Source organism: Girardinichthys multiradiatus, chromosome 9, assembly GCF_021462225.1.
Source record: "Girardinichthys multiradiatus isolate DD_20200921_A chromosome 9, DD_fGirMul_XY1, whole genome shotgun sequence".
Classification (NCBI taxonomy): Eukaryota; Metazoa; Chordata; class Actinopteri; order Cyprinodontiformes; family Goodeidae; genus Girardinichthys; species Girardinichthys multiradiatus.
Window position 1 is genome coordinate 18980511 of NC_061802.1, and position 25854 is coordinate 19006364.

General features: G+C 38.5%; 1 protein-coding gene across 18 annotated transcripts in view; it reads left to right on the top strand.

Moving 5' to 3' along the window:
* The window catches only part of ptprsa (protein tyrosine phosphatase receptor type Sa), a 305879-nt gene that overhangs the window by 157705 nt on the left and 122320 nt on the right, over positions 1 to 25854 (top strand). For all 18 annotated transcript variants that reach the window (XM_047374444.1, XM_047374455.1, XM_047374443.1 and 15 more), the window contains 3 exons: positions 2774 to 2919; positions 7215 to 7356; positions 24928 to 25116. In XM_047374444.1, coding sequence (XP_047230400.1) covers positions 2774 to 2919; positions 7215 to 7356; positions 24928 to 25116 — 477 coding nt within the window. The remainder of the gene's footprint in view (positions 1 to 2773; positions 2920 to 7214; positions 7357 to 24927; positions 25117 to 25854) is intronic.

Consider the following 25854-nt stretch of genomic DNA (forward strand, 5'->3'; position numbering starts at 1 on the left):
ACCTGAAATATTTCAGTTAGTGTGCAATAAATCTAAAATATATGAATGTTAAATTTTCATCATGACATTATGGAAAATAATGAACTTTATCACAATATGCTAATATTTTGAGAAGGACCTGTACACAGAGCTGGTACCCAGTTTTATTGCTACATTAAGGACTCTAAATCATCATTTTCACAAACTGGTTATTTGGACCCAGCTATCTAGTCAAGTCTGAAGAACTGATGTGTTTGATCAATCCACGTCTAGAACCAATCACTACTAAAAACATGCTTGAAATTTCTTTCAGTTGAGAAATTTTTTTTAAACAACTTTAGCTTCTAAAACATATATTCAAGATGATCATCCATGTATTTAGTTCTTATTTAAATCACGGCAAAACACTTGATCATCTCCAGATGGGACTCAAGTCTGCCTTGAGACTCCTGACTAGATTTTTTGGGAAACAGCTCGTTTTAGATTTTGAAACTTCTTGTCTTTGGTTTTGACTGCTGTGTATGGCTCCTAATTATATTTTATGGCTCATTAAACCTTATTTTATTGTAAAGGACCTTTTATTTTCATAAGTGAAAGGCTCTATGTAAACTATCCCTACTTACCTATTTTTAAAAGTGAAAAAAGCATAGCAAAGTAGACTTTGAAATGATCCTTCTTATACATCTGTCACATCTTTTATTGGTGAGATGCAGTAAAATCAATTGGGCCTGTAAGCATTACAGTTGTTTTATCTTGATGGGTCAAAGACAGGATGAAAAAAGTGCTTTGTGGTTCTCAAGCACCCTCAAGCATTTCCCTGTGTAGTGCAGCTTAGCAATTGGTAGGTTCAAATAATAAGAACTAGAGTTTGTGAAAGCTTGGAAAAGTTTTTGATGAGTTGTCCAGCACTCTTTCTACCACACTCATTCTTAACAATTTCCTAGTTTCTGGACCTCTTGTCGCCTTCGTTTTCTGCTCTTCCAGCATTCTTTCCACCACTGACCTTTCTACCTGCTCCTTCACTTGTCCTGTCATTCATGACTGTGTCATTTTTTCAATTTTATTTCCATCCCATCCGGTTTTTTTTTCTTCACACCTTTCTCTTTTGGCTGGTTTCCTATTTTATTTAAACCCTACCTCAGGTAAAACTCAAAACTATATACAGTACATTGTATTAAAAAAAGTCTGGAGTCTGTCAGGAGGTAAATTTAGAGAGACATCCAGGCATTCACATTTATTTTACATCTCTCTCATCTTGCAAAACAGTAGAGAGGGGTAGAATGCGACTTGGTGGAAATGTCAAACGATTCACGGGAAAACTAATCAAAGAATGCCGGCCTTCAGTGAGAACCACTGCCATGAGCTCGCTTTGTGTAAAGCCCTCTTCTGTCTCAACAGAGGGCACATTGTAAAGGGAGGTCAAATCTGGAGGAGCTGTGTTGTGCAAAGCTGCGCAGTGATGTTCAGGATGGAAATTGAAAGTCTAAAATGCCAGAAGGGATCATTTTATGCAGCACGAAGATGAAGTAGGCCACTTCCTGGTAGAGAGCGAGATGGCTAAGGTGCTTATATTACACCATGACCTTTATAGTATTCTCAACATATAGATCACTGTGAAATATATATTGAAAAAAGTTTTAACTTTTGTTGTATGTGTTTTTATTAGACCTTTTCTTCCTTTTCTTTTTCAATTTTTTTTATTTCGAAAACAACACTTGATGTTGGTGTTGCAGCTTTCACCCAACATTTTCAGCATAAACATGTAACAGTGAAATGAAGATGACAGCTTTAGAAGAGTGAAAAGGTAGCAAAAAATTATTTATCCTTTATAGTGCCTATCTTATTAGGAATTACATACTGACCTGATTGGAAGAAAACTGTAATAGTTGGTTGTATTCCTACACAATATATTCATCAGAAATGTTTGGTGTACTATTTGTAGGCAGGGGGTTGTACTTTGAGTGTAGCTGCCCTATTTTCCTGATGCACCTCACCTACCCTTGTTCTTTTTCTCTGCCATTTCTCATGCAGTTTCTGTTTTCTTTATTCTTCTCCCCACCTCTCTTTCCTGATAATGAATGCAGGAATTTTCCCTCATATGTGTTTAGCTATGCTTGGAGACCTGTGTTGGCCCGTGGTCCCTCAATTATTAATTTGATGTTGTGCTCTTGGCCGTTTGATCATTGCCGTATATCTGTGTGATTCAGATTTAACAAGTTCCCTAGGAGGGCCATGGTTTTTTTTCTCTCTTTTTCTATCCAGTTTTTTCACTTAAATCTACTTTAACCCAGATGTGTGTAAAAGTTTTGATGGACTGCAATGGATTTTTTTCCGTTGGTTTGAAGTTTGTTCAGTTTCAACTACCGATAGTTACTTACCATGTCCAGTGGTAGAAACTGTTAGTTATTACCATAAAGTGGAAAACTCCCTTTTATAGGGTCATAACTTTAATTACCTTTTCCTAAGAGTTTGGCTCTGTATTGGACCTTGTCCTTTTTCTATTTCCTTGTGGAATGATATATATTTAAGCTTTTAATTATCACAACCTGGGTATTACCATATAAATTTGAAAGTTGTAGAGCACAGCAGTTTGAGGAGTAGATACAAGTGAGATGTGCAAAGTGAAAATTAGATACAGACCAAGATTAGATATGTGTGGATGGTTGCGCATGCACTCAGTTGACATTTGGATGTGTGGTCTTTGTGAAATGTAATTAAAGGAACTGAGTTAGCAGCAGTGCTGCAGCATTTATCTTATGGCCTGTGGTAATGTATGTTTTTCTTTGCTCTCCAGCTCCGCCGCGCTTCACTAAAGTTCCTGTTGACCAGATCGGTGTCTCGGGGGGCGTGGTCTCCTTTGTCTGCCAGGCAACAGGCAACCCCAAGCCGAAAGTTAGTTGGAACAAGAAAGGGAAGAAGGTGAACTCTCAGCGCATAGAGGTAAATTTGTGAACCATGCTGTTCCTTGCTTCCTTTTCACAGGTGTGCTGGGCTGACTTAATATGGAGAGACAGCGGGTTTATCTTACTGTCATGTCATACAAAATACTGTCACCCAAAGAATTACAAATCTAATTGTTCGCATGCTGGTCTTGTAAGGTGAATTAACAAATGTACTCTGAAAATAGGCAATGGAATTAATCACATTAAATAGTTTTTGTGTGATACTAGAGGACATCTTGTTCTCTGCTTTTGATTCTGATTTATACTAAATTGATTAGTAGTGGAATCTTAGGTATCCTATTTTTAATTTAATGTACATGTAGCAAATGTTAAACTTGTTCCCATTTCTGTCTCATTACAACCACAAAGTTCAATGTACTTTTTTAGGATTTTATCTGATAGACCAGCACTAAATAGTGCATGATTAGTAAATGGAGCCCACCTGTGTGTAAAGTAAAGTGTTGTTAGTGAATAAGCGGCATCATGAAAACCAAGGAACACAGCACACCACTCAGCAATAAAATTGTGAAGAGGTTTTAAACAGGATTAGGTTAAAAAAACAATATCACTGAGCTCTGACCCACGAAAACATGGCCACCCACCTAAACTGACCAGCTGGGCAGAGAGGGCATTTATCAGAATCAGCTTTATTGCCAAGTTTGTACATACAAACAAGGAATTTGACTCCTGTACACTTTGCTCTCTGGGTTTTTAAATATATTTATGCATATATCTTTATGCCCTTAAATATACATATACACAAAGGTGTATTTGCAACTTTAGTATGCAGTTGTTTGGTACTCTATTAAATGTTCATCAGAGAAACAGCCTGGGGGAAGAAACTGTTTCTGTGGCGGCTGGTTTTAGTAAACAGTGCTCTGTAGCGACGGCCTGAAGGTAAACCTCTAAACAGTTTATGTGCAGGGTGTGTGGGGTCTGCAGAGATTTTAGCAGCTCTTTTCCTGACCCTAGACCTATATAAGTCCTGGATGGAGGGAAGGTCAGCCCTGATTATTCTCTCTGCAGACCTGATTATTCGTTGCAGTCTGGACCTGTCCTGTTTTGTGGATGAGCCAAACCACACTGAGATGTATGAAGACAGGACAGATTGAATGATGGCAGTGTAGAAGATGACCAGCAGCTCCTGTGGAAGGTTGTACTTCTTGAGTTGCCTCAGGAAGTACAGTCTCTGCTGGGCCTTCTTTCGAACAGTGTCTACGTGTGAGGACCATCTCAGGTCCTCAGAGATGGTGGTTCCCAGGAACCTGAAGTGGTCCACAGCTGACACGGTGTTGTTGAGGATGGTGAGGGGGGTGTATGGGAGTGGTGTTCTCCGAAGGTCCACCACCATTTCCACAGTCTTGAGAGGGTTGAGTTCAAGGTAGTTCTGACAACACCAGTGTACCAGCCGATCCACCTCTTGTCTGTATGCAGACTCATCACCGTCCTGGATCAGACCAAGGACAGTGGTGTCATCTGCAAACTTAAGGAGTTTCACGGACAAGTCCGATGAGGTGCAGTCATTTGTGTACAGGGAGAAGAGGAGTGGGGATAGAACACATCCCTGGGGGGCACCAGTACTTATAGATCTGCTGCAGGAGAAGATGCTCCCCAGTCTCACCTGCTGCTGTCGGTCTGTCAGGAAGCTGTTGATCCACTGGCAGGTGGAGGCTGGGACGTTGAGCTGGGTGAGCTTCTGGTGGAGGATGTCTGGTATGATAGTGTTGAAAGCCGAGTTGAAGTCTACAAACAGGATCCTGGCGTATGTCCCTGGGTGGTCGAGGTGTTGCAGGAAGAAGTGTAGACCTAAGTTAACAGAATCATCTGCCGACCTGTTTGCTCAGTAAGCAAACTGCAGGGGGTCCAGCAGGGGGCCCGTGATGTATTTCAGGTGCTTCAACACCAGGCGGTCAAAGGATTTCATGACCACAGATGTCAGAGCTACAGGCCTGTTGTCATTTAATCCTAGGATGGAGGGTTTCTTGGGCACTGGGATGATGTTGGATCATTTGAAGTGGGATCACTGGGGACCTCACACATCCCCAGTGACTTGTTCAGAGAAGAAGCCCAGAGGACTGAGGTATCTCTGGAGGAACAACATATATTCACTGCTCAGGCTGGAGAGTCTCTTCATAGGACAACGATTGGGCGTTTCACAGATCTGACCTTCATACAAGAATGCCAAGATAAAAGTCAAAGTTGAAAGAAAGCTGTAAGTAGTTCAATGCAGTCTCTGGTCAGATGAGACCAAAATTCTACTTTTTGGTCTACATGCAAATTACGATGGGTTTGTGTACGCTGTCAACACTGTATATCAGCCTGAATACACAGCCCCCTATCTTGATACACAATGGTGGCAGCAAGGATGCTTTTCTTCAGCAGAGACAGGGATGCTGGTCAGTTGATGGAAGGATGGGTGGAGGTAATTACAGGGCAATCTTGGAAGAAAACTGTTAGAGGGTGAAAAAGACTTGAGACTGGGTGAAGGTTTAGCTTCCCGCAAAGCAAATTCATGAGTTGGAAATGTTCAGACCTAAATTCAAATCTTAAACCACATTAACACTGCAAGCAGTTTTCTTCCAGCAAGAATTGATATCCTTTTTAATTTTTCTTACCTTTCCTCTCACAATTTTTACAAACTGATGAAGACAACGGCCATCACACCTTTCATGGACATGTCCGTCATTAACTCCAGCTGCTCAGTAATGAAATGCAGATCCCTTCCCTTCCTCTAACTCTTACCTTTTTGCACTTGACTAACTATGTTATTGTCACGTTTTTCAAGTGATATATTTTTTTTCTTTTTCTGGAGGCAGCTCTGTCAGCATGATTATGCCTGTGTGTTATTCATGATGTTTGGTATTCATTTCTCGGTAGGCATCCCAGATGGCATCTCTAAAAGTCTTCACTGATGTTCAATGTCTCTTAATTAAAAAGTTGTTTTATTTAACAGTAACAACAGTGACAGCACTCAGATCTATGCACACACTCGAACTTGCACACCCTCATATGGCGGCATGAGGAAAACTGAGAGAGGGCGCTTAAAAGCAAAAAAATAAATAAAAAATGACAGTAGCAACGGGAAGATCATAATCCCAAATGAGGACAAAATAAAAAGACAGGTTCTGTCTTTGCTGGCTGCTCTTCTGCATGCTAAGTAGAAAACAAAGCCAAGGGCGCGAAGGAGCCCAGCTGAATGAACACTTCCCTTCTTACCATTTAGTTTTACTTAAAAATTTGTAATGTGGGTTTTAAAGTGGTTGTTTTATTTTTGTTCCTATCTCCTCTACCCTGTAGACAGCTGCTTTGATATTGATCATGACGCCGTGCTCTGCAGTGTTTTTAGCCTAATTAGCCGCTCAGGCCTGGGATGTGCGTCACATGAACAGCAGAGCTGCTGAAAACTCCTGGTTGTGTCTCAAAGTCACACATTGCTCTAACCGTTGAAGCAATAAGGCCTTTTTATTTAGGAGGCTGGGGGTAGACACTGTAACTGTAGTTTTTGCAGTGAGGCTGGGAGTCTGACCATCTTCTTTGACCAGTCCCTCACAAATATGTCAACTTCATATAAACAAAAAATAAATGGCTGTTTAAGTAGTTCCTATTATACTGTTTTTATCAATCACCGTGTCACCAGTGTTTGTTGTTCCAAAGTCAACAAACCTAAGAAACACAAGAACAAAGCAAAAAAGGGTCTGATTACAGATGTAAACAAAATCAAAACACAAAGCACAAACTGTGTAGAGGCAAAATCTGTTTCTTTAATAGATTTTTTAAGATCCTCTGGCTTCAGAAGAAAATAATATACCAAACATGAAGAGTACTGTCTACATTTTAAACTGTCACCGTGGTACCCTGTTCATAGTTGTGTTAGGCTGACAGTGTGAATAAAATATTGTCATACTGTGATACTAACATGACAAACCACAAAACCTGATAATATGCCTGGGATTGTTACTTGTCTTTTAGTTTATAAGCTTAAACTATTTTCCACTGTCAGGATTCATAAAGCATAAATAAATACTGAGTTCATGTTTCAATATATGAATTATTGGAATTATTATTGTGTAGTTTTTAGCGGTATAGATGCACTACTTTTGGTCAACTAAAGTAGCAGATTGTAGAAGTAAGCACGAAAATGTAATAAATTTATAGCTCTGTGTTGTTCATTGCTAATTGGTGATCCAATGGTGATCTCCTCTTCACTTGCACCATATTGCCAACATATGGTATTTAAAAATGAAATCCCAAACAAAAGCAACCGAACATTGTTCTTCATGCTTCATTTCACAGACCATTGAATTTGACGAGGGTGCTGGTGCTGTTCTCAGAATTCAGCCTCTTCGAGCTCCACGCGATGAGAACATTTACGAATGTGTAGCCGAGAACAGCGAGGGCGAGATTACCGTCAACGCCAAGCTCTCCATCATCAGAGGTAAATCATCCACATGTTTTTCTTTTTTACATGAAGACATCTTGGAATGGAGATAATGTTGTATATTTACATGAACGCGAGGCATTGTGACTGGAATTTCAATAACTCAAGTGGTTCTGAAACTTTTTAGCTGCTGGACCTAAATATAACAGAGAAAGAAACTAATACATTTTGGTATCAGTTAAGTAGTTATTTAAAAATTTAAACTAAAGCAGCATCAAATACCAATGACTTTTTATTACAAATTTTTAGGTACTGTTTTTCATATGTTGAAGGATTTAGAGCAAAATCTGATCTTAAAATAAGAATGTCTGCTTTTTGCTTGGATTTTTTTAAAAAGGACCTCAAGACCAGAAAATTACCGATTTTCCCGTGGGGTCCTGACCCCAATTTCTGGACAGCTTATTTTAAATAGTACAGTTTTCACACACATCATACTTTGTGTATATTTATCTGAAATACTTACACTTACTTTTATCAAAAAATCTTCCATATTTAAAACAAGCTCTTTGCTCCAGCTAATTTTGTCTTTGCAGAAAAATACATTAATATATTTTGAAGGTCAGTCCTTCATTTGCAAAGCTTTTACCTATTAAATTCAAAAGATGCTAAATCTGTGGTTCAAATTAGTAATCTACCCAAACCATGTTAATATTTATAAAAACTAGGAAAATTGCAATTACAAAGTATTTTACAGTTGAAAATTTTGATGGATGTTTGTTAATTATATATTATTTTGATGAGACCAATCTACTGCCATACATGTAATAGCTAGACGTCTCATTGGCAGCCGTTAGACTCCCTCGATGAATTGGATTGATTGGGCATCCACAGACAGTCAGGACACAGCAGCTGACAGATGTGCCTGGACATCCCATACAAGAGTACGCACAGATAAAGCAGGTGTAAAATAACAAATAGAGCACAATAGAACATGATAAAGCGCTACTTAAGATTAGACGTGGACAAAATACCATTTAAGGTCATGAGAATGTTATCAGAGGTGAACATGTTGCTACATACCAGAATTTATCTTTTATATTCCACCTTTTTCTGACTGATTTAGATACAAAGACCCACACAGCGCAATTTCTTTTTTTTTTCCTCTTTTCTGTTCGACTGCCATCTGCCTTGATTCCAGGGCTGGATGGAGCTGAGCTAATGCTGCCTGGCTGAGAGCACAAACACTAGGCCTTTCTGGCTGTCAGATCCACCAGCACTGGTGTGGGCAGCATTTGTCTGATAGGAGCGTTGGGCTAGAGATAAGAAACCTTGCCCAACTTGGCTTAGTTATTGCAAGACACAAACCTGCGGTGCTTTGGGTTCCTCTAGTATAGAGATGTAGTAACTATTTGAATAATTTTACTAGGAGTAAGCTATTTGATTGTTGTCTATCCATTTGTGAAGCTACTTGTATTATGTTTGCCTTTAAAATGCTTTGGTCCCCATATTTTATTATCTTTTTTGACCAAGCCCATTTGAGACATTCGCCATTTTTTAATGTGAGATTGGCAAATGGCCAACCAAAAAATAAGGAGCAAAAAATTAGAAATGTCAAAATAAGGATTTTATGACTGATTTCTGATGTCAGGTTATTGTAGAGGTTTTATCTGCCGATGCCAACTGTAGTCCATTCCAATTTCTTGTCACAATTGTACGATTGTTTTACATTTTAAACTGGTGTTATCATTTTATATTAGCAATTAGCAGCTAGCATTACAAAAACAGCAATCTCCCTTTGTAAACTGTGGGAAATGTAGCTTCACTGCGATATTTCTAAAAGGCTGTCAACATGTTCAAATCCCGCAGGTTCTCTGACAGACAGATGGTGAAAGCTTCAAAAGGATAGAACAGAGCATCTTTGCTATACTCCGTGTAGCCTTCCTGTTATTTGCTGAAATAATTGCTCTGTCTTATAGCTCAAATGAACAACAATCAGCACTACATAAATAGTGCATTCAGTGAGTTTGAAAAAGGTGTCAATTTTGAATTTCCAGCCGATCAAAACCAGTGATTCCTAAAATTATCTTGTCCCTTTCACAAACCAAATTCTCTGCACATCTCCAAAAAAACAAATTTGGGTTGGTATGTTCATATGAAAGCTCATTGTGTTTACACAGGGTTTTAACACTCCAATCTCAAAAGACCTTTGCAAAATAAAAGCATAAAGAATAAACAACAATCAACATGCAAACTGAAATTCTGGACTACATACTTGGGCAAGTGCACACTGGGGCCTTCAGAAGGAGCACCGAAAAAAATCCAGAGCAGTCCACACAAGCCGATGACAAATGTGAAGGTATTAAAATCAGCTCCAGACCCCGGAGGAAGTAGGCAGGTATCTCCCACAGGCAAGAATAAGCACTAAAGGAGGGATGTAAGTGTGATGATGGAGGACAATTTGACAGATACATGTCTGTGGACTATAGCAGAAATGCCCTGTTTTCTATCTTTAACTGGGCACAGGCCCGCTGAATTAACCCATCAATATCAGGAAGGAACCTGGGATAGATGACTTCTGTAATATGGAGAACATAAGCTATATGTAATATCTGTCAAGTACATGCAGAAATGGGAAAATGGAGATTGTTAGCCGAGAGTTAAGAAGACTGGAGATGAGGAAGAACAGCAAGTATTTAAAATTCAAGGAAAGTTGTCTCAAGATTAAGTGAGACAACAGAAGGTGATGTGGATGATTGGCATTGTAGAACAGATGAGGAGGACAATGACTGAACATGGGTTCTTGGATCATGGCAAAGGATTACAGGATATGGGACAAGGCACAAGGGAAACGTTTCCAGTAAACAGAGGGGATGTGGTCCGGGATTTAGAGAGACAGAAAATGGGTCGCCACGTTGGTTGACTTGGCTGGAAAGGCGTGGCGCACATATGTGAGAATGCTGAGCTGCATTAGAACCCGCCTGGTGCATTATCAAATGCAAATGCACAGTAACATTTTGATCAACAATGCATAGCATAATTATTGGGGTAGTAGTTACAGAGATAAAAACTTTCCACTGAACACAGCTGATTTTTCACCAAACCAGAAAATCAAAAAATATCAATTGCATGTTTTTTATCGTAATAATGGAGTGCATGTCTGTCTTACATTTACAGTATGTATAGCCACTGGTAAATGCACAAACATGCATAGGAAAGTGCTTCATAGCATTTTATTGTATAGAAAGAACTGATTTACTAACAAAATAAGGGATCTGTTTAGAAATTACTTGCACAAAACCACACCTAGTACTTCAACAACTACAGAAATACACATACTATGACACAGATACTAATAAACGTTTAACTGAATTTCTTTTTTCCTTGTTTTTTTTTAAATCATTCTCTAACAATGATAAAGCCTCTCTTTCTATTCTGTTGTTTGGTACTGTGTTTGCATTTGTGCACATATGTTGATGGCAATGACGGGTGCATTTAGCTTTGACTGTGACACCTCCTTGGCTGTTATTTCACTGCCACACCTGACTACCTAAGATGGGGGCCATCTGGCTCCACTAAGACTTTCACAGAGTCCTCTGGGAGTCCTTGGAAGGGGACAAACAGGAATATGAAGTGCACTCTGGAGATGACACGACTTGCGGCTTGCTGTTGGTTTTTGTTGTCCTGTTTTTTTTTTTTTGTTTGTTTTCTTTTGATTTAGCATTTTTCCCCACTGTGTTTTTTACAGTGTCAGAAATAATGCAAAGTTGCCACTGGGGGACTGTCAGCTCCCTGTGTTGTGAGAAGATCACAGGGAGCTGTCCTTTGAGTATTTCCCCGTTTATTCTGCTGCAGTTTTGCTTTGTGATTAAAGCTGAAATGAGATTCTTCCTGATAAATCTCATGGACTTATATGTATTAAATATGATCAGATGTTTGGCCTTTTAAAGTTTTTAAAGATTCCATCCTTCTCTTTGCATTGCCCTGAAACAGATCCCAGTCTGGCAGAGCAGATCTAGAGGCAGAAATGATTCAGTCTGTTAAATTAAACCACTGTGTTGAGACTATAGAAGTCTCCGCTTCACTCTGCATGACCCAGAAGGCACCAAAACCTGACTTATGTCTGTTTAAACACATAGACACAGATGCTCTTCCATATACACAAACGTTTAAGCTCATATCCTCCTTATTTTCTTTTTCCACTCCCAGCCAGATGGAACAAATCAAACCTATCCCTCTCGGTCTCTGTATGTTCTAGCACTATCAATTACCTTCCAATCATCTAACTTCCCTCTTTCTCTAAACCACAGTGCATGTCTGGTTTTCATACCTCGCACTCATTTTGTTTATACATATTTTTAACAGTTTTTTTGTAGTTTCAGCTTTAACCACCCTCTGATCTGATCTTTAAGGCCTAATATTTGTTTTGCTCATGTTTGTTCACTTTTAGAGACTTTGAGTTTATTTTTTATCTAAGATATAGAAACAATTTAATATAATCTAGTCAACATACTTCTGTAAAATGGTTCTTTCATTTGCCAATTGTATACTGAGTGGAAATTATGTCACAATCCAGCACAAAATCATTCAAGCTGAGGCTATCGACCTAGAGATATGTAAGGCATGAGGGTCCCTTTCATGGGAGGACAGCATAGGTTATGGTGAATTTCATTACCTTTTTTCACCTAGAAACTCTATGAACAGTGCCTCTTTAGGTTTGGTTTTTGATTGACGTAGACTGTGTAAAATTGGCTCTAAATCGGACTTGTTTGCCTTTAAAAGGTGTTTTGAGATGACCGTCACTGTGAAATGGTGTTGGATAAATAAAGTGAACTTAACTGAATGCTGAGATGTTACATCTCCAGGTTTAAAATATTGCCAATGTCCATTTTTTTTCTTGTTGATGGATTTCGTTTTTAAGCATCCAGTCTAAACTATAATAAAAAGAAAATGAGGCTGGTTAAGTTGTTGCCAAAATGGACGCAAGAATAATGATCTTTTCTTTACAGTAGCGTTTTCTTTATCTATAGTGGCATCATGAGCATGCAAGTTGTACTCATGTGGGGCATTCAAACATTTACTATATATCTGTCTCAATATTTGACAACTCTTCTTATGAGAAATGCTAAGCATTGTCAATAAATTTTCAGTGGGATTAAGGTTGTGGCCAATTCCAAAGCGGAATGTTAGGATTAGTATCTTGTTTGAACACCTTAATATGTGTCATCTGACTAGTTCTTCATTTAAATGTAGTTGCCCAGCTTCATTACTCTACCCACATTCTGTACTGCACAAAGTGCCACTGTCAGCAAAACAGACCCTCAGCATTATGCTACCACCACTATGCCTGACAGTTAGTAAAGATTCTTAAGAGTGACTCACCTTCGTTCTTCCAAACATTAATTGTTACTGTTGCCAAATAGTTTACTCTTTGTTTCCTTTGACCAATAAACCTTTCTCAAGATGGCATTTGGCTTGTCTATGTGGGCGGCTTAAAATGTTAGTCATGCTTTAAGGTGTTCAATTTGAAACAGTCACTTATTTCTTGGCAGTACCCTCGCAGTTGATGCTGTTAAACTTGCTTTCCTGTAAACAGTAGCACAAATGTACCAGAATCGTCTAGTTTATCGTGGGTATTTCTTTGCAGATTTAAGCCTGTTTGGATAACATTGACCCTGTGTGGATTAGAGAAAATCTAAAGTAAATTCCAACTTATGCACTCAATGTGACATTCATGTCTACATAATGTATTTTCTAAAGAATATTTTGTTCTGCATTATTTTTTGTATTTATTTATTTTTGGCTTGGTTTTTCTCCTCTCTTTATGCCATTGCTTTACTAATTCATGCTGCCTTGTTGTTGAATGAGTGTGCATACAAAGCCGTGGCAAACCCACGGCTTTGTATGCACACTGAAAGGGCAAGTTTGGCCAAGGCTTAGACTAAATAAAAAATAATTAAACACAAAAGAAAACAAGAGCAGGTGTGAGTGTGTGTGCCAGTGTTAGAGAGAGCGAGAGAGGAAGAGACAGAGAGAAAGTAGGTTTTTGTCCTGACGTGTGTGCGAAGTGGTGAACGGTCAGCATGTCAGACTGTTTGGTTTGTGTGGTGTTTATGTGTGATGTGTGTTCAGCAGAGAGATAGAGACAAAGAAATGAAAAAAAAAATAGAAAGACTGAGAGAGAGAGAATGGGCCAGCAGGCAGGCATTGGCCACCCGGTAATGAGACAGTGAAGAATAAGCTTGGCAGTATCAGTAATAGATCTGTCTGCTCTTCCTGTCTGCCTGCATCTGAGATGACCTTTGCCCTCTTCCACTTGTTTCCAACAGCTAGAGAAAGAGCAAATATGACAGACTGCAAAAGGTAGGAAAAAAAGAGTGAACAAAGAGGCAATAAGAAATGTTAAAGTGGTTACAAGACTAATATGCCTGTAGAAAGAATAAATTAAATAGCAGCATATGTACACCTCACTCTAAAGTAGTCAGGTTCAAGTGTTCAAGGGAAGTTGTTGGCCGTGAGGCAGATATCATAAGTTTGTACCTTGCTTTGCATGTTGGAATGTTGACATGCATTTCTGCTGGCATACCTTGCGTGGTTTAGGTCTTTAACTACTAGCCAAGACAGGATGAAACTGGTCATGACAGGGCATGTCTATTGATGCTTGACACTGACTGAAAAGAAACTGTAATGGCTCTCTAAATAGTACTTAGATCCTGACGTTCCTCACACTGTACAAATCTAAAAGGATCTAAACTTGCTTTGTTTACCTCCTGGGTCATCTCCATGTTGCCGCTGACGAACAAGTCCAATCTCACTCCCAAACAGCACTTACAGTTTTAATAATACATAAATTTTGTGCTGTTTAGTTCAATACCAGTTGGCAACAGGTTATGTGCTCACACACACAGGTGCTATTAACAGACAGTAAATGTACTTCTATTACACATTAATTCAGTTTAGTGCAGTGCTGCAATAGAGGACATATTTTTCTGGTTGGGATTTGGGTAGTTTGGATGAAAATTACAAGAGGACCAATATTTTTGCGCTCATATGTTGCTATTCACTGCTGAGCTGGAACTCAAGTGCTGTTATTGGTGAGCAGAGAAGGGCAGACAAGGCATAAACAGCAAATCAATAGGTTGATGTTCACCACATGGATGACCCTCATGTCCCTGATCTCTTATTGGAAGCTTAATAAGTTTTGGGTTGTTTACTCAGAAATATCCCCTTTGCTGTCACTGAGTGACTTCACCATTCTTTTTTTACTCTCAGAAACTATCTCTCCACTTACTGTTTACCTTTTCCTCTTGATTCACCACTTTATACCTCCATACCAGAATTTTCAGTTCCTGATGGCATGCCTTCTGCCCTCTGCCTTTCTTTTTTATTAAAAAAAAAGTTCAATTTTGAAGAAATTCACTCAGGTGAGAGTTCAGTCACTGAATCCTCTGATCCTCTGAACTTGCAGTGTTGTAATAAGGTATGATTGGAGGTTGAAGAACTAAGACATAGGCTAAGAGGTTGTACAAAAGGTAAGGTTGTAAAAGGAGGAAAGAGTTAAGGTCATAGTGATTGAGTCAGAAATAGAAGAAGCTCCCCTAAGATCTTTAAAGGAATGGGTGTGTCCTGATCTTTTGCTGCCTTTTGCTGCATAAAAAGAGCGACTGTGGTCACTTAGATATCTGGCTCCTGTCAGTACCACCACTGGTGCAAAGAGATGTTACATTAGGCATTGTTAGGGTGAGTGGCACCCAGGGAAGTATCTAACTGATCATCTTATTAGTAATGCAAATTTGATATAACCAAGTGCATGTTTGTATATTATCTTATGCAGGGGAATTTCAATAACAATTGCACTGGAATCCTAAATTATTTCAGTATGTCAATTCAAAAAGTGAAACATATAGTTTAATTATTCAGAGTGACATGTTCCAATCATTTCCAACATGGCTTACAGGTAATAAAAACCTAAATTCAGTAAATTCAGGAAATTTGATTACATAAGATCAATAAAATGGCATTTTCATCACAGAAACCATGACCTGCTGAAAAGCATGTCCATCCACTGTACAGTATATAGAATCCATACACACACCTTCTGAGTCTTCTGTGAATACCCGTCTTGTTTAGCAATTACTTTTTGTGGTTTACACTCTTTGTGGAAGGTGTCAGGGATTGTCAACAGTTGTCCTCATGTGTAGGGCTTAACATAAGATTTATCTATTAAAAAATAGTTTTTCTATCTATTATTCAACATTTTTTGAGAAATAGAGAAATTCAACAGAAAAGTACCAGATAAATGTATTGGCATCCAGTCTTCCTTTTTACTTTATTTAAATTTTTGCTCGTAAATTGGTTGGATATTAAATCTTGTTGCCTAACTTCATATGTTAATCAGTTTGCTATAATTATACACAGCAATCACTGCTACGGAGAGTATACATAAATAAAGTCATACTTGCCCAGCTGAATGATACAGTATGTTCAGCTGCTCAGGGTATTTGCTTGCTGAAAATGTTTAAGTTTCTAAAATAAAACAAAGCTATGGAAATCATTTTACATGTTTATTATTTAAAAAGTTAAAAGGGGAGAGTATAAGACTCTTTGCACCACATCAAAGGAGAATTGGGAAAAAGAAGTAGATTTGTCAAAACTGAAGGGGTGATGGCTTTTAAATTGGCCCAGCTCATGCATAGAGAATAGCAAAGGGATGTGGCCTGGACAGCCAGCTTCATGCATATACATCTGCCAACAACCCAGGTGACTGAATTCATACAACATGCTCACAGCCCTCAGGTGCTGTGAGCACCTCAGGGCTGGCAGTTAATAAGACTTAAAAGTCCTATGTGCTGAAAAAGTGCTACGTTATTGTGGTAAAGGTTGAAGGAAGAGTGAAGTAATGTGATTAATATTCTTTCCTCTTTAAGACTACATCTCTGAGTCTATATCTCAGTTTAGAGAAACAGAAAAGATGCCTATAAATGTTTCAAAGAATGTAGGGAACACAGGTTTTAATAAAGGCAAACATTAAAATGTTGTATACCCTAAGCATTATTTCACATACGTATATGTTACTGTTAGGATGTAAGTGGGACTTATCAAAAAAATTAACTACAGAACTAGAGAGTGAACAAAATGGCACTCTGAAAGAGCAGCCAGAGGTGATGGAGATGATGCCCAAGACTTTTTCATTACCACAAAACGTGTGTTATTGTGGTGTAATCATGGTATAACTTCTCCTTTGCACTACATACATTTTATGGTAATATAATCATTTTGAGAAAGATGCTTTACCTCTCATTTAAAATACTTTTTCAGTTCTGATCATAGGTTTGGAGTTCCTGCCTTATAGTTAAAACAATCATACTGATGGCACTGTTAAGGTCCAGGGCCCTGACCCACTTGAACATTCTTTGGGTCTTTTGAGTCATTCTCACTGAAACCACCTGAACAATTTATAAGGCATTAAATCCCAAATTATGTTTTAACTGAAGAAACTTTTTGGATGAGAGTTGAAACATCTTTCAGGAACGAGAAGTCCTGTTTCCTTGTTTTTACACAATTAGGATTGTCATGTCCTGTTTGACTAAAATCTACACCAACATATCTAAATAATATGAAACACTACCACTTATTAAGAAACATGTAGTGGAGGGATTCATCTTTACAAACATACTCTAAACTAAACTCTCAACAGCTGCCTCTTCCAGCACTTTCAGGCTGACTGAGGTTTTAACAAGCAAGCCAGTGAGTCCTTTGTCTGCCCGGTGGCCTATTCCAAGTGGGACATATTCATAATACCTCAGCTGGCGCAGCAGTGTTTCTGACCTGTCTTTTCATAATCTCCTCACCTCTCTAGAGCTGAGCCCAGCAATCGTTTAAGGGAAGAGTTCTTTGGTAGTTTGTATTCACCAGGTCATTCTTTTGGTATTTACCCGTAGATAATCATCAATGTTGGGGCTGGATCATTGTTAGACGGAAATCTGTAATTTTGCCACTCTCATCAGATCTGTATAGATTCTGTGACATTGCAATTATCTCCCCAGTTCAATTTTGAATCAATCGCTACATTGTTCCTCTATCCAAAAAACAAAAGAGCCATTTACTTGAGGCAGCTCCTGATTAACTGCCAAAAGTTGGCAATCTAGCTTAGGAGTGTTCTTCAGCTGAGGACCCTTCGACCCTTGGATGCAAACTCCCAACTGGATAACTGTTTGATGCTGTGCTGATGATGCCATCAGCACAGCATCAACTGAAATCCACAAATGTGCAATCCCAAAAAGTGGTGAAAGTGGAAACCCTACCACCCTGCACCATGGCGACAGATAAATTCTTCCCAATTATATCATTTTGCAAATTCTGTCCAACACTCACCAGAAACAAGTCTAAATTACTACCAGCAATGCAAACAGAACTCAGTCCCTCTCTTCATATTTCCCCAGGATCCATCATCATATAAGACACTATAACAGAATCCAACCTTGTCAACTATTGTATACAAATTAAAAATATGCTGCTCTGGTTAAGCATCACATGGAGATGTTGCACATGTACGCAGAAACAATTCCTCTTTATTTTTTCTGGCCACTCACAAATGTCCACTGTCTACTTTTCTTTTTAATGATTGTATTTTCAGCTGAGTGTACCAGTATTCTTCCCACAACCTTTCAATGTTTTTGATTTATAAGTTCATTTTGTATCTAATGCTCCAACTGTTTTCAATGTGGGAAAGACCCAAATCCTCACTGACCTTTACTGTCATGTCTGGGACATTGAGCAATTATGTGGAAAACTCATTTTACCGGTCTCTCACCAGACTCTACTTATTTAAACTTCTGCATATTCAGAATTATTTTGCTCACTAATTGCTGCCAAGCCTGTCATTATTTTCTTGATAAGACCAATTCTCTATCAGGACAGGAACCTTGAGCTTTAGCCCAACCCATCCACCTTCCTCAATCCATTTTGTGCTCACTGTTGGTCTTAGAGAAATTGGAACGGCAACAAGGCAGCAGCTCAGCCCAGGTTTTTTTGACTTGGGTACCATGGACAGCTTTGCTTCCCATGTCAATAGTTGATTCTCTATCAACAAAGTCCATCTTAGACAAGGAAACATTTAAACACTGCAAATGTGTAACTATAGCAGCTTTTTTTATTCAGATGGATGACCATACTGATATCATTGCAGCTGATACATCGGTTGCTAAACCTATGAATTATGCTGAGCTTCCAAAACCTGGTAGGAAACCCTGCATTCTTTTTGAGTGTTGTCATTAATTTGAGTTCAGATAAATTGAAATCTTCTTTTTTGTCACATTGTTGGAGAAAATGCCCAAAAAATTCATTTTGGACAGTACATATATTTTAATTTATATTCCCTGTTAATCTAAGCTGTTGTTACAGTAAAGAGGAGAATTTAAATATATATATATTACAACTGCACTGCCTTCCACATTTTGTCATAAACTGGTGTCAGGTTTCAAGGTGCCCACTAATCCTCATTACACAATCCCACCCCCGCACATAGGGACACACATACACCTTCAGAAAAGCACATCCAGAGCCACCCACCTTTTAAACCAGAAGTGACTGGCTGACATCTCTGTACGGGGAGGAATTTCACTTAATGGCATCGACCTCATCCCCTCTCTCGCCTGGATTTTGTCTACCTTACCCCAAACCCCTTAGGGGTAAGATATGTGTTTAAGGGGTCAGAGTCTGTGTACTATAAACTGCCTTTTTCTGAGGTAAATTGATAATTTTTCTCCATTTATTTACTTTTTTGTTTAAAATCTTCCTAATTGGAACATAAGAATTGCAGCTGTTCTTAATCAATTCTCATCTTTATTATGTTTCAACCTTTTAGCTGCATCTCATAAGGAAAAAGTGTCTGGTTAATGTTTTTTTTAATTATTATTATTATTCTTTACTAGGACTTAAACTCATTGTGTGTCAATTAGAATTAACGGTGTGGTAAAGAATTATAATTGCATTTAAAAGCTTGCTGCATTTGCAAAAATTCAGGGTTTAGATACAACTTCTGTTTATACAACAACTTTGTTGAAAGTCATTTTATAAAATAAACCAAAGTATTTGAAGCAACAGTTTGTTTGTTTTTTTGTATCACTAGTGGCCTTTATGTTTCTGTTATTTGAAAGTAGACAGACAGGAAGTAGGGTGAAGAGAGGGGAAGACATCCAGCATAGGTTGCCGGGGTCGGGACTTTATCTAGGGTATACATGCTTCGAGGATCGAAGCCACTAAATCTGGGTCGTACTTTAATTACTTTGAGCACAGTTCCACCAATTATTTCATAATTACTGAAAAGGATACTTTGCCACCTTTGGATGGGTCAGGATTCTACTTATATGTTTTGTAATTGGGAAAGTGAGTTTATAACTTTCACCACCTGGTAGTTCGTTTTGTACCAGCCTTTAGAAATAAAAACTAAATTTCTGTCTTAGGCTGTAGGTCTCGTTACTCTATTAACATTTCAGACCTCAGATACTGAATTTATCATTCTTTGCCTATTAAGCCACATAAAGTGCATATTGACAAAAGAATAAATTTAGCTTTTTCTTCCACAGGACTTTTAGCTCATTCCATCCATCCATCCATCCCCAAAATGTTTACCCTCTTCCATTCTCTTGTTTGCTCATCCAGTGTGTTACTCTGGGTTGTGTTTTGGGAAATTTTGATGTAAATGTTGCCCTTGGTGGCTAGATGTGCTGGGTGCAGAGAATACTAATAGGACACCAGATGTCTTTCTGGGAATGGAGTAGAGGGTAGAGGTTGAGTGCTGGTTGTATAATAACCCTCATTCAGCTGAGATGGCTATCTTGGAGAGGGCTATTGGTACCGGGACCAGAGACACTGTGATTAGATTTCCCCTGTGTTGCTATTCTTTGCTGTCCCTGGATCTATCTTTGCCAGTGTTCCCCCTGAGTTCCTTCAAGCAATTTAACAGCATTCTTACTGGTAATATTATTCAAATAATTTCAAAGAAACAAGAGAGGGGATATGAGAGAATTTTCTTCAGCTTTCACTTCATCTGATTGGAAGAAGCAAGTTTAGATGTATGTTAAGACTGCTATTACAAATTTGCTTTTGCACACTGCATTGTTTTTTAGATGCTTTATTCCAAAGCTCAAATATGTGCAGAACAAAAACCAACAAAGATTCTTCACCACAGAAACATATCAAATGCTGCCTAAAACATTTTACAGAAAACAATAATTCTGGCTCAGATTTCTGGTTTCTGGAAAACGTGCAAACTAAACAATTATTAAGTAATAGGATTAAATGTGGTGGATTGTGTGCCTCCTTTCTAGCATGTAGTTCAAACTTTCTAATAAATTAAACATGAATTATTCTTAAACAAATGTATCTTAATAAGTAGTTGATGTTTGTTTTTTTTTTACTTTTATCTCATTGGTGTACACCCTTGATATTTGTAACAGACAGCTTATCATTGTTTTCTTCATCTACTCCCAGGATGTTTATTATCTTCTTTCTGTGCAATTTATACCTTAAATTAGGTTTGTCAGTCTCTCTGTCCTTCCTGTGCTCTCACTCTGCCTGTGTCCTTATAGTCCCTCTGTGGTATTAGTGCACATGCCTGCTTAAAGCCTGTGTCTCTACGCTGCAGCACCAGGTAATCAGTTAACCTGATTAGGCTGCTGATGAAATTAAATCATTGCTGTAAGTGAAAATAATAATATGAGTAATAGGTGCGGGGTATGGTGGAGCACATCATAGCACTTTGCTGCAGTCCCAGTCTGCTGGGATTCACCTCTCCCTCTTCATCATTAGTTATGACTCTCTCCACTCTGGGAGATCAGTTATGGCTTGGAAAGCTGAATATCTAAAGCCATTGATGTTGGTTTCGCTTAAAAATGAATGGTATGTGCAGTATGATGTGGTCAACATCCCATATGCAGCCTAAAATCCAGACCAATGCAAGGCAATAACCTTCTGGCATTAGTGATTAATTTGCTTTGGTAGCTGTTGGGCAGAGCACTAACACCTAGGGATTTAGTGTCATGTGTGATACCCTAGCAAATCAGCAAAAGCAACTTTGTAAAAGGTTTTAGGATTTGTGCTGGTCAGTTAGTGGAGAAAGACTCTAGAAATGCATGTGCCTGAGTAAAGTGCTAATTAAAGCTGTTTTTAATTAGTCCCCTTGAAGGCATGACAGAAAAGCCTTCATTGCACATCAGAGGTAGCAGCAGAGGTAGTCACAGAGCTGAAACAGTCTGTGCCTGCATTACAAAATGGACTTACTTAATCAGAGACCCTTCTGTCACTCAGCGCATCATCAACACCAGTGTGATTTTAGAGTTTGGTATGAGTTGAGCCAAAAAGTGAAGCTTACAATTTTCCCGTATCTATGATTTAACCCAATGATCATAGAATATGGATCATAACAAAAATTATGAGATCCTGGATGCAGGTGTCTGAAATGAGCTTCTTTGGTCAAGTGGCTAAGCTCAGCCTTAAAGGAAGGATGAGGAACTAGGTCATCAAGGGGAACTGGGAGTAGAGTCACTGCTCCTATGCATTGAAAGGTGTCAGCTGAGGTAGATCGGATGTCTACTTAGAAAGCCCACAGCATGCCTCTATTTTCAAGTTTTCTGGGTCACACTCGGAGGAGACCATGGGGTAGACCCAGGACTTGTCACTGAGACCATATATCCCATTTTGCTGGGATGCTTCCAAATGACCCAGAGAATGTTTCCGGAAAATGCATGTCTGGATTTCTCTCCTGGACCTTTCAATCTAATGATCCTTGTGAAAGCAGAAGACAATAGATTCATTAATAGGTAGGTCAGGGAATGGATGGATATGCAGTTAACTGAATTCTTTACCGGATGGTTTTGCTATCAATATATTAGGTAAGATGTGATGGCAATGTAGATTTCCTCAACTCTAAGAAGTAAAAAAGAATGATAAAAATCAAGGGCTTCTAGAACATTGCCTGTAGCTAGTAGGAAGATTATCTCTGCATTCAGTGTTGATCAAAAAGGCTTTCTTTCATGTGTATAAATCAATAAAAATATGATCTTAATATTTTTATAGAAAATCATAGAAGAGCACTTGCTGTTCTGTTATTGGGGACTGGCCCTCTGAGAACACTAAGTTGTGATTCCATCCATATCAGTTGCCTTCTCCCCTTCATATCCAGCCTGGCTAACCCTAAAGTTCCACTCCCTCGATGAGTGATCTATTTATTTTTGCATGACCGCCTTTATCGACAGAGCCTGTAAGCTTCAGGGCAAAAGATTGTATCAGACTCTATTTCCAGGGAAGCGATCAGCCAACATACATGCCATTTGTTGAGGAAAGCTGCTGGTGCCGTATCAGGTCAGAGCAGCTGTAATAGTGGTATAATCTATCCATGAATCCATAATCCCAGCATTCTTGTTTGCTCTGTTTGCTTGTTCATCCACCTTTTCTGCCCTCTTTTGCTCCTTCGTGCACATTCCCTCTGTCTGCTGTCTAATCAAATTAGTTTCAAATCCACTTACTCTGTGTGTATTCTCATGCTACTATAATGTGGCCTGTACTGACTTTGGATTTAATGTTTTCATACCATGAATTTGGAGTGATTTGCTGTGCAGATGGGTGCAGTAGTATCACATGCATCAGATGTAACTGTAGTGTGGGGCAGAGCTACCCTTTTGCAGATAGGCTTTTCTAACAGATGGAACTAGCAAGAGGCGTAGATGAGTGCAGCACCTTTGATGGTATCTTATACATAGATCATCAATGACACACAGAGAAGGGAGATTGTAAGAACAAACTGTATAACTTTGTAAAGCAAAATATCGGCTAAAGCTTCTCTGGGCTTCAGATGAGCTGATATAAAGGAATTATACAGAGATGGTTATGAATAAATGATGGAGAGGAAACAGCTCGAAACATAACAGTGTAAATGCCTGCACTTTTTGAACTCGCCGTTGAAATATTCATTGTGGTCTTATATCAGCCTCGGAGGCAACTTGTCTCAATTTAGTTTTGAGACAATCTGATTCCTTCCCCCACATTTGCTAGTTGCCTTTTTTTATTCAATTCCCAGAACTGCACTTCCCTTAATAAAGCAGCAGATGCCCTGATTTAAGTGTCTCCAACTAAAACTGTAATTTAAGTTTCTGTCCTAATTTTCCTTAATTTAGTGCTTATGATGTTGCAAAGAGGCCGCTGTGAGGGGCTGCGGTGTGGACATGAGGTCACAGGCTTGCCAAATGCAGCTCTGCTGTGCCACTGGCCAGTATCTCAGTCAGTCAATCCTCTCCCATTTGGGATGTGGCCTTGAGCTTCAGATGCATATTACAGCTCTGGGTACTTCCTTTGACATCTGAGAATGAATCACTACTTTGGCTCCAGCCAGAGAAAAGGTCAGGCAATTTGACCCATGGGACTAATTGCCTAAAGACAGTAGGGAGGAGAACAATGACCACAGAGTGCACTAAGCTGTCATCTCTTAAACAGAAATGATGGTTCAATCATGCATGATTGTTAGCTTTAGGAAAATTGCTTGATTTTTGTACTATTTGAACAATGACCAACTGGTGTGGTAATTTCTGAAATGGTATAACAGTGATGATAATGGAATATAGTACAATTGTAACAAAGTAACTTCTGTGCATTATTTATTAAACCAAACATGTCATAGGCGATTGCATTATTCAAGAGGAATGATAGGATATATTATAGTGAGTGATTGTTAGGCAGTCTCATTTATCAGCTGGACTTCCCATTTAGGATAACATGAGGTCTTATTATCTTATAACCATATAAGTTACACTTTTACATAAAGATGTTTGTGTAACCCTTGTTATAGACCTGAAGTTATACAAAAACAAGTAAAACATCATAATTCCAGTAAAACAAAATGCTCTCTTTTTTTGCGGTTTACGCATTTATTGTATGGGACTAAATTAAATCAAAATTATCCAGCTGCATTTTCTTTGCCACTGATATTGTATATAACTATATTCAACTGCCACAATAACAACTGTACAAATAGGTGCAATGTTGTTTGGTGTATACTCAGTGTATACTCAGTTTCTTGCACAGGTTGATAATGTAGGCTATGGTTACAAAGCCAAATTTGTGCACATACATCTACAGTCTGAGCATTTTTTTAACAATCCATCCTTCTGCTTTTCCACGATTTCCCATGTATTTTAAAGATGTTCTCCTGTTTGACTTCTGCTGTCATGCTGTCATATATATATATATATATATATATATGTATATATATATTTATAAATTCATTAATTATAACTGAGATTTGAGCATATTTATGGTCATTTATCTCCATAATATATCAAAATAGTGAAATAAACTCAGATACAGTGGTTCATTTTATAGGCATGGCCTGGGGTAGAGCCTAAAAGCAAGTTGGGGTACAAAGTGAAAGCAGGTAGGGATGCAATAACAACCCATACAACATGGGCAATATGAGTTGGCAGTGGGGTAAATAGTACTGGAACTATAAGAAAACATGACAAAAACTCAAAACAAATCATAAAGAAATAGTTTGATTGAGATTTTCTCCTAAATCATATGTTTCTGCTTTCCAAATCAGAGGATTTTAATGCCCTTTTTTTCCTGTTTTCCCAACAGAGGACCTTCTGCCACCAGGCTTCCCCAACATTGACATGGGCCCTCAGCTGAAAGTGGTGGAGCGCACCAGAACAGCCACCATGCTCTGTGCTGCCAGCGGTAATCCAGACCCAGAAATCACCTGGTACAAGGACTTCCTACCCATAGACCCAAGTACGAGTAGTGGACGAATCAAGCAACTGCGCTCAGGTAAGAAAAACTTTAGCAAAAATCTTTCTGTTGTGTCCTTTCTTTCTCAGCAGATTCCAGATTCCAAGACTTCTAACAACAGTAAATATAATGAAACTTTGTGTTTTCACAGCTTATTTGTCTATTTTCTTTTTTAATTTTGTTTTTCAAAATGATTGTTAATAAGCTGTTAGAATATGTGTTTTCATACCATATATATTGAGCTTGTTAGCACATGTCATTGCTTCGCAAATATCAATGTTTACACTTTAAAGTCAAATTAATTGCAATATTCAAGAATAGTGTCACAGTGCACAATGACAACAAGGTCCACATTCTGCATATAAAAATTCAGATGTGGAAATGTTTTCTTGTTTCTTGTCAGATTGATTAAAGCCCACAGATTGCCCCAGTAACGAAAAGTCTAATTATATTGCTAATTAAGTGCAGGCCCTGCAGTGGCTTTGGGCAACAGGGGTAGATATTTTAGGTCGATGATTTGTCACCATTTGAAAAATCCAATAACTCTCATTTGATTTGTTGGTGCAATCATAAATCAGGAACGAGGCCTCTAAATAAAGATTCTGTTGCCAATGAATTTCTGCTCTAATTGAGGCTCCTAAAAGGATGTACAGTCAGAATTATCAATATGTCATCTCATTATTAGTCCCTTACCAAAGAGAGCAAAATGAACAGTTCTGCAACACTTTTATATTTCTGTATGTTCTCTAACTGTTATTTTCTTTGAATCTTTCAAAA